This window comes from Lactuca virosa, chromosome 5, assembly GCF_052849685.1.
Source record: "Lactuca virosa cultivar CGN04683 chromosome 5, Lactuca_virosa_CGN04683_v6, whole genome shotgun sequence".
Lineage (NCBI taxonomy): Eukaryota > Viridiplantae > Streptophyta > Magnoliopsida > Asterales > Asteraceae > Lactuca > Lactuca virosa.
This window is the reverse complement of record NC_136430.1, coordinates 4,501,115-4,511,622: the sequence shown is the minus strand read 5'-3', so window position 1 is coordinate 4,511,622 and position 10,508 is coordinate 4,501,115. Positions and strand designations below refer to the sequence as shown.

At 37.7% G+C, this 10,508-nt stretch overlaps 1 protein-coding gene across 1 annotated transcript; it reads right to left on the bottom strand.

Annotated features, from left to right (window-relative positions):
- Positions 1-2,309: 2,309 nt before the first annotated feature.
- On the bottom strand, positions 2,310-2,966 carry LOC145116813 (uncharacterized). The gene has a single exon (XM_079053128.1). The coding sequence runs from the start codon at positions 2,964-2,966 to the stop codon at positions 2,310-2,312; it is 657 nt and encodes a 218-aa protein (XP_078909254.1).
- Positions 2,967-10,508: the final 7,542 nt, after the last annotated feature.

The following is a 10,508-nucleotide window of genomic DNA, read 5'->3' as shown; positions in this document are numbered from 1 at the left end:
TACCCACCCGACTTTGGAATGGGTCGGTGGGTATACCACCTTCATATCGTTGAGCTCTCCCCATTTCTCCATGTGCTCTCACATTCCTTCTTCGAGGCCTTTGTTGAGGTTGTTCTTCTTGCTGCCCAATTTGTTGTTCATCACCCTCAGGGGGTATCACAAATCTCCCCCCAACATTTACTACAACCCTCATGAGACCCAAAACTTGAATAGTCAAATCATTATCCGGGAGGCGCGTAAGGTTCCTAATAAAATTATGAGTTAAAATTCCATAAGACTGGGCAAGTCGGGTGACCAAGTATCCACTCGTGATAGGACTCCCGGGCCTAGAGCTAGCCGCCTTCCTTCCCAAAAACCGAGCGAGCATATAAGGTATGTCACAACAAACGCCGGATGCGAGTATGCTCCACAAATAAAACAAATTTTGAATGGGCACTTTATCTCCATGATGCTTATGATTGATGGAAAAAGTGATGAGGCGATGCAAAAATCGATGAACGGGACTCCTGATTTGTCCCTCACTTGCATCACGAGAATTATACTCGTGATTAGAAATAGTCCTCCAAGATCGGATATCAAACATCCCGGGGGTAAAATCCCGAACACACTCCTACAAAAATAACACAAATGAAGGTGATTGTGTTTCCTCCTCGGTATACAGCCCCATGCGCCATGCAAATTCTTGAAGGCTTCACTCACGGTACATTCCTCCCAACCGAAAAACTAGCGCCCGGTTGTAGTTGGGATCGACGGTTTTATCTTCAAAACTCACGGTAGCGAAAAATTCTACCGCAACTCCCGATAAACTGGTTCTTGGATACCGAAGAGATTTCTCCAACCAATGCAAGTGAATGTAAATCCATCTACTTCAAACACCTTCGTCCAATATATTTCTAATTCCAAAACCATACCAACCCCACGAAGCCACCCCCAATCCACAATAGTAGCGATTGCAAAGTCTTGGTTGTATAGCCATCCCAAATGATTCTCATAATTGTTCAACAAGGCTCGTGATAAGTTTTGTGGAAACCGATATAGCAGGTGTATGCTTGCCAAATCAATAGGGTTGTGTTCTTGCTGGTCAGTTCTTCGAGGACCCATTTTCCTGAAATGACCAAAAACAAACAAAACAAACCAAAACAAACAAGATATCCCCTTAAAAAAAATGAAACAGCAAATGGGTCGCCCAGTTTTCACGACGCGAACTGGTGTTTCACGTCGTGAACCGTAGTCGAGACGTGAATCTGCATCGGTCATTATATGGTCAAAACCCATCATATATTTCACTTGAGTTTTTTTATTTCATCAATCTATGGCCATGCATTCAAAAATTACCAACCAATTTACTAAATTTTGGGATTTTTACATCTAAATAAACCCTAACCACTAAATGCTTAAAATATGAAGAAGATCATAATTAGTGGATGAAACACTTACCAAATGTTGCTATGAGACAAGAAATGCAAGCAAATAGTAGAAAATCGGTGGTGGGGTTCAATGCTTTCGTTCGTGCGCAAACGAGTAAACAAGTGGGGGAATGGTCAAAGTGTTTGGTATTACTGGTCCTCCCCCCCCCCCTCCGTGACTTTTAAAGTTCACGACGCGAACAGCAAATTCACGTCGTGAATTTATTGCTGGGCTAATATGTTAACGAGCCTATCCTAATTAAACTCAGAGGGCTTAAAAATTTGGGCTAAACTATGTCAATTCCGTATGTCTTACTTGTTCGCTTGTTCACATCGTGGAGATAAGATTCACGTCGTGGATCGTAGTCTGGACGCAAAAATAAGTCTAATAATAATACTAATTATATTAATTGTTTACCACTTAATTTTTAAAGCACCGCACATTTGATTTTTACCATTTAAGAGATTATTAGATGATTAGATGATCAATTATCCTAAAAAAACTAAAACTAAAAGCATAAACGAACGAAAAGAAAATTCAAACCGGGCTCGGGTTGCCTCCCGAGAAGCGCTTCTTTTTGTTGGAGTCATGAGCCGGACTTTGTGCCTCCTCACGTTGAATTTTCCGGAGAATCCATCACCACTTGAATCTTTTCTTCCTTCCATCGTCTTTTGTATGCTTGGACTCGTCTAATGTACGCTTTTTTCGAATTCTCCTTTTTAGCTTTTATCTCATTCACATCGAGCTTTCTTTTGGTCCCTTTATTTTTTTTGTAACTTATTGTCTACTTTTTCCTCTTCCTTCAGATCTACAGGAACCATCTTTTCATCCATAGTCACTCGATAATTCGTCACTTTCCTTGCTTACCCAAGAAGTTAGATTTGTGTAGGCAATTACATCAACTAAAAATGGAACGGATGCTCTCGGTTTCGTGCGTTTGATTCCATTAGCTTCTCCAATTCTCCAAGTTCATCTTCTTCATCAATATTGAAAACCTCACCTTGAACATCTCTCCCTTGGAAACCATCTTCTATTCCAAAAGTTTCCTCTTCATCTCCAACTCTCAAAGTGAGCTTGGACTCGCGAATATCAACCAAGGCACCAGCAGTATTTAGCAAAGGGTGACCAAGAATAATTGGAACATCGGCATCTTCTTTCATGTCCATAACCACAAAATCAATTGGAAAAACAAATTTCCCAGTTTTTACAAATATGTCTTCTACAATGCCCCTGAGTTGTGTCACTGAACGGTTGGCCATGTGAATGGTCATTCTTGTAGCCTTCAATTTCGAAATATTGAGCTTTTTATAAAATGAGAAAGGCATCAAATTTATGCTAGCCTTAGAATCGGCTAAAGCATATGTCTTCAAATTATTACCAAATTCACACGGAAGAGTGAGGCGTCCAGGATCTCCCATCTTCTTTGGTAAATCTCCCAATACAACTTTTGAACTTTGTTCAATAAGAATCACCTTGGAATTTTTCTTCAATTGTTGACGAGTATCTATTAAGTCTTGTATGAACGTCGCATATTCAGGAACCTTAGATAACGAATCCATAAAAGGAGTATTTATTGGAATACCCTTCACTTGCTTTATAAACTCTAAATGCTCCCGTTCTAGTGGATTAATATTAGCTCGGGATGGAAATCGTAAAGGAGGACGATAAGCCGGAACAGTTGCTGAATTTTTCTGTTCGGTTGTTCAGCAATATTTTTGTCTTGAGTACAGATCGCCAAAAACTTGATGAGTGCAAATAGCTACACCTAATTTTAAATTGTTAACTTAACTAACTTAACTAACTAAATTGCACTTAGGTAGTGTACCTAGTCAAATTATAGAATAGTATGGGTAAGTCGGGTGTCGATCACAGGGAACGGTTTTAACTAATTAATTTACCTACTATTAAATTAACCTAATTTCCTAGCAAAGTAGTGGGTTTTATCTAATTTTTCAAGTTTAGATGAACTTAATTTTTCACACAATTCAATCAATTAACAAATTGCTTTTGTTAGTTCGAATCCACTTTCCCTCAATGGTTTATAAATTATTTATGACAATTCCCGTTGGTTACAAATTGGATTATTATTAGCAATTCAGTTCCAAATTTACTAATATCAATTAATTCATGTAGATCTATGTATGTTCACACATAATTTAACACATAATAAATTATTGAATAATATTGGAGCTATGTAAGATTGAGTTGACAAACACAAATTATGGTCATAATATGAGTTCTCTAGCACAGCCTAATTTAATAATTCAATTACTTATCTAAGATTGGTTCGATCTTAGCTCTAATAACCTAATGTTTACTAGATTACTAGGTATTCAAATTCATGTAGATTAATGGTCATTAACTACACAAAATAAGACATTAAAGCAATCTAATATCAAATCAAGCATGCTGGGTGTAATCAATCAAACACAAGTCATAACCAACAACTAAATTCTAAACTAATATATTAAAACCATGAGTTCCAGCTTCGTCTAGCTAACAGAAGCATCTAGATTTAGCTCGACATTCTAACAAATAAACACAAACAATCCATAGTCAAAAGCATGTTAAATGTACCAAACTATAAAGTGTATTATGAACTTTTCCTTCTTCCTTGGTGTTAGAACCAACTTCCAGGCCTTCTCTCCTCCTGATTTTCGACTTATGAAACTCTCTTGGTCAGCCAAAGAACTCCTCAAGTCGTAAGGATCAATATATTATATAGTTATCATAAAATTTACGTTTCACGTCGTGAATTATCCATTCACATTGTGAATCGAGCAAGGATTTCGACTTTGCGCGTACTTATCTTCCAGAATCCTCCATGCCACGTCGTGAATGTGTGGTCCACGTCTTGAATTGAGCTAATTTCGTGGGTTTCTTTTTCTTTTATTCTCCAAGCCTCCAAAGTTCCAAGCTTTGTCGTTTTTAGTCCATATTCTTCAAGAATGCTCATTTTTGGCTGTAAAGTGTAATTTAAACATATAAGTATCATTATTCCATGTAAATAACCAAAATATGTAGAAAAATGTACTTAAATATTGCCTAAAAATATGTATAAATATGGCAATATCACGCATTCACTAATCTGCTCAGGGACGGGTTTCGCAGCAAAACAGCTGTCGGAGACACGGCCGCCATCAGTAGCGTATCCTCTGAGCTCCGAACCTTTGTTTGTTACCATCAAGCACCTTCCATTGAACTGCGAAACATCAGCTTTCGCCACGAAGCTTCTCCCGTGAGTTGTCTTACGAACCTCTTCGTCTTCAAAGTCAGTTGACCACACTTCGACTCTACCAAACTCATCATCCTGTTCTTGCACAATTAAAGCAGGTTTAGCATCTTCAACACTTTTCTTCTTCTTGATTTCCTCCAGCTTTCTGAGGAAATAAGCCTCATCATCCTCCTCTTCCTTCTTTTCATTCTTTCATCGCAGCATGCACTTATTTGCTAGATGATTTTTTCCATGACAATAATTACAGTCATTGCTGGAGTCACCTACAAGCTTCTTCTCCTTCTTTGTTTCTTCCTTTTGACAGTTGTTCGCACTCTCATCCTTTACCTTCTCAGAACTATAACTCCCCTGCCAGTTTCAGTTTTTGTTGCGAACAAAATTCTTCTTTGCGAACCTCTTTGGGTTGGACACCAACAAAGCATAATCTTCTTTAGAGAGTTCAGAATCGGAGAGATCAGACTTCGAACCATCGTCAGCAACCTACTTTCCCTTTGCCACAAGCCCTAAAGAAACCATTCTAAAAACAACCTTTCCTTCACTTGTCACTTCATCTTCACGTGACCTCAGAATTCCAATGAGCTTTGCTAAGGAGTAATTTTTGAACTGCTCGTGTGCTTTAACTGTCGACACCACAGCTTTCCACTCAGACCTTAGCCCATTCATAAACGTTACCTTCTACTCAATCAGTTCACGTATGATCTTGTGCTTCACCATCCTGCTCAATAGATGGTTATAGCGGTGGAACGTTTGGTCCAGCTTCTCCTCAGGCTTCTGAACAAAAGCTACAAACTCTGAAAGTAATAGCGTCTGGATGGAATGTTCAAGATCAGCGTCGCTTGAGTATAATTCTCTATGCCTCACCCATATTTCTTTTGCAGTTCGCAGGAACTTACTAAATGAAATGTGTCAGCTAGTAAGGCAAAACGAATGATCCTCATGGCCTTGACATTGCTGATTAGCTTGTCTTTTTCATCTTTAGCAATATCATCAACTTCGAGAAGAAGATCGTTGTACTCTGCTTGAGTCTTGATAACTCTTTTTGTACCTGTGTGAGCAAACGTCTTCTTGGTTATTGCATCCCATGTCAATAAACCATTTTCTTCAAGCCCTAGCACGTAATCTTCAAAGTGCAGTGCCCACACTTCATAATCGTTTGGAAATAGAATAGGGATCCTTGTTGTAGATCCAATACCTCTTGAAAGATTGATTAAGTTAACGGAAGAATCGTCAGGTTGCATGTTATCGATTTGAGAAGAACCTGTAAGAACCAGATGTGTAAACCTAAAATCGAGTTTAGGGTAAAATAAAGATCAAGATTCAACGTCTGTAATCGGTGAAATAGAAGAAGACGACAGATTCCAGATCCTATTAAAGCGTAAACCCTAAAAGCTCTTTTAACAGAAGAAATGTGTAAGGATTACACAGTATCCTTCTCTGATACCAATTGTTGAGAATAAAACTTGAGTGATCGAATAGATTCAAACAGGTAAAAGAATTAAGAACACAAAATGAAGATCAAATGTGTCAAATGATTATTAATCACAACCTTAGAATAACTCTATAAATAACGGCTACTGTAAACGTTGGAACCTGAAAGTGAACCTCCAGCAAACCTAAGTTCCAGTGATTATTCTGAAGTCAGCATGAGTTTCGAAGTGAAGAGTAGTTCGGAATCTGTCCGGACTTGAAGAGAAGAAGATGAGAAGTTCAGGAGTGAAGACATTCCGAAATGGACATTATGTCCGGAATGTATGTTGATCCGAAGAAGTTGTTTTTGTCTCTTTATGTATTAATTACTTTTGTCTCTTTACATGATTAGACCTTTCATAGGACTTAGTATGTTTGTCAACTTGGACAATCAGAATGTAAGAATTATTCCTTTTATCCGGTCTTATGTATGTTTAATTGTTTGTACCATGTTTCACTCACTCCTATTTAAAGGAGCTTTCAATGCAATATTCAACGACGGATCATTCACTCACTTTTGGCATTTTACTAAGTTATTTCAACTCTCTTTCAAACATTCTTCTTTTTCTTCATTTATTAACCTTACTTTGATCTTTATTCTCATTCTTCATTTATGGCTTCATCATTTGTTGAATATATTATCTTAGACTTGGCTTGTCTATCCACGCTTGACTAGAGCATCTATTAGAAAGCAGACATTGATCTTAAGCATTCATTCAAGGTTTGAGTTTTCAAACCTTGTCCCTGCGCATCAAATCTATCTTGTTCTCACAATTGGTATCAGAGCTTGAGTGGTTGTCCTTTGAATCCATAAGATCAGATTTTAGTTGGTTTAAAATTACCTTGGCACTTCAACCGTTTCTGTGTTAAGGATAAAAGTTATTCTATATACCACTTTTTCTTGAAGATATCTTAACTTCAATGGTTGCTTCTAATCCTCAACAAATTATTTCAATGTAAATCGTAAATAGTGTGGGTGGCCCTACACGTGCCCCATTGCTAGTTGTGGAAGAATATGATCACTGGAAAGTTAGAATGGAAAGATTTTTACTAGCTAAAGAGAAAGGTGAAGAGATTTGGAGATCCGTCAAAGAAGGTCCTCATATTCCTGTAAAAACAGTTGTGAGAGATGTTGTTGCTCAGCTTATACGTGAAGATGAAACTCGTGCAGCTCCTCTAACTGCAGATGATATTGAGAAGCTGCATGTTGATCAAGTTTCTTTCTCAGAAATGGTGTTTGGTGTTCCACCTTCACTGTTTGAGCACATTAAATTGTGCAAATCAGCAAAAGAGATTTGGGACACTCTTCAGGACCTGATTGAAGGTTCGGAAAATATAAAAGACAACCGTCTCACCTCAGTTGTCAATGATTTTGACACCTTCACTACCACTCCTAGTGAATCAGTGGCCTCAACCTCCAATCGTTACTGAATCATGGTCAACAACATGACTGATCATGGGATTGTCCGAACTCCTTTGGAGTACAATCTCAAATTCATAAACAGTCTCGGCAAAGGATAGGGAAATGTTAAATCTTGTCTCCAAAGTAATGGTTCGTTGAAAAAGTTAAAGCTCTATCAACTTTTTGATGAACTTCAAGGAGACGAGTATAATGTTGCTCAAACCATAAGGGAACTCTCCGGAGGCCCTCCTGCTCTTGTCAGTTCTTTCGAACCAACCATTCCGAACTTGTCTACTTCGGACCCTTTCAAATCTATTGTTCCATCTGCTGAACCTTCTGCACCCATGTTACACACACAAAACTATCCTGTTGATGATTCCGAAGTCGTGGACTCCGAACTCCGTTTCCAATAGGAATTTGCTCTACTCTCCATGAAATACAAACGTCCTTTCAATCCCTTTTACAAACCATACCAAAACTGATTCCATGCTCCTCACCAAAACAATCCTCAAACATACTCTGCTCTGGAACCACAACCAACTCCGGAAAATCCTCCTGCATACAAACCAAAGCTCCGGAACCTTCTCAGAATCCTAAATCTGATAAACCAAAAATTGTGTGTCATATGTGTGGACATGCAAACCACTTTGCTAAAGATTGCCTGGCTGATGCTCCACAAAAATCGAAGATTAAGGACTCTGCTTACTACGTCCGAAAATCTCAAGAGATGGTTGAAAGTGAAAAAGCCTTTGTAACAACGGTATCAAGAGATTTTGAAGGATATTGGTCATCCGGAGATGATGATGACGTGGTAACTGGAAGAAACATGTGCTTGATGGCAAGGCAATCTGTTGAATGTGAAGATGGCTATTAGTCCTCCGGTTCTGAAGATGAAGATGATGTTGTTGAACCACACTACTGCTATACAACCACCAATGATCCACCCGGTCGAAGCATCGTTCAGCAGGTAAAATCTATGATTACTGATAATAATTTTGATCTATCTCTTTGTGAACCTTATCTGACGCAAATCCAAACAAATATGAGCACCATTTATAAAGCCTATGATTCTGCCATAGAAGCCAGTGAGAAGAAGGACTGTGAACTAAATCGTCTTAGGTTGCATTTTGAGGATAAAAAATTGAAAATCGAGTCTTTAGAGCATGAGCTTGTAATGTTTAACGATGAATGTATCATTTTGAAAGACAAATGTGAAATTACCTATTCTAAAAGAAATATCCTTATCACTGATAACAAACGTCTCAATTCTAAGATAGATGCTTTGCATAATTCAATTGACATACTAGAATCGAATCTTCAGATAACTCATAAGTTTTGTCATCCATGGTCTAAAGCACCTGGTCTCGGAAGCGAGTATCCGAAACCAATTGCTCGTCCCTTGAAAGAATTGAAAATTTTGACATTCATGGGAGAGGTTCCGAACATCAAACATTCGGATACCCCTGTTTCTCCCTTGTCACCTCTTCATGAGACCACAGACCACTTTGCGTCTTTATGTCACACCCCAAAACCGGAACGGCTGAAACGTTCAGGGGTGGAGGACGTCATGTACAGTATCACAACAATGCATAGTAGTAAACAAGCAACAACATCATCCATTGCATTAATAATATAATTTAATACAAGTGTGTTCTGTAAAGTTTAATAGACACCAAAAAGTAAATCAAAATATAATATGAGCCTTGAATGGGCTCCATCTTCTCAAAACCTGGCACCGGTACCTGTCTACTGGTGACCTGAGAATACAAGTTATTTTGAAAGAGTTTATCAGCTTTAAAGCTGGTGAGATCATAAGTATTTTAGTGTTATTGCTTGTATGAAAGTGTTTGTAAGTATGTGATGTATAAGTTTGTAAATGTTTGTAATTGTTTGTAAATGTTTGAACTCTCCTAGAAAACCCTATGTTTTCTACTAAAAGTAGCCTTCTACCAAGGCATCAAATGTTTGTATATTTGTTTCTTGTAAAAGTGTGTATTTTCCCAAATATGACTATCATTAACCAAAAATATAGCTTTTACATTACCGTTCATTGCGTAAAGGTCACAAAGTGAATGCAATGGGGAAATAATAAAGTACTATAGTGTTGTATTAAGTAACTACTGCTGTACTAACTACCTTAAACCAATTGTTATTTAAAGTACCATGTGATATACCTGTACCATAGTATCGACTAAAAACACGACGATGGAAGACGTCGGAAGAAATGACATTTGGCACCCATAGACTTGCAAGTCCCACTGTAGCGAGCAACAAGGTGTAGGATAGTCAATCCAGTATAGATCTGTACACAAATTCAATGCTCTCCTTGTAGGAGACCCTGGATACAAAACGAGCCATGACAAAAGATGCCATGCCCCATTACGTGGCTCACATAACTGTTGTAGTGTTCTTGTATATGTATTGTATGTACTAGTTGTATTATATGTTCTCTCTATCTAGTATGTATGTATGTTCTCTCTGTTTCTCATAATAGTATGTTCTCTTGTATAATGTATAGTATGTACTAGCTGTATTGTATGTTCTATCTCACTGTCTAGTACGTATGTATGTTCTCTCTATATGTTATTGATTGTTTCTCATCATAGTATTCTCTATCTGTTTCTCGTTATAGTATGTGTTGACTCATGTATGAACTGACTCATTGTATGTTTCATTGTTCTAGTAATAGTATTGTAACTTCCTAAACTATACCTATTATAGTTTACTAGTAATGTTGTTTGTCTGTATGAACATGTTTGTATACCTTTGCTACCCAAAGGTATGGAACTAAAATAAGTAACTTTTATATCTATATACATATACATAATATACAACTAGGATTCAAACGACCTTCGGACAAATAACCGATACCCTAAGTCCACAACTTAACAAGGAACAGGAAGCAAGGCGAGCTATCAGTCCTAAGTCCTTTCAATCTTACTTATATAACTATATCTATATAGATACACATTTGACAAAGTATAAGTTTAAAAGAGT

Coding starts and splice junctions, on each gene's coding strand:
- LOC145116813 (XM_079053128.1), bottom strand. CDS start 2,966: ATGGATTCGTTATCTAAGGTTCCTGAATATGCGACGTTCATACAAGAC.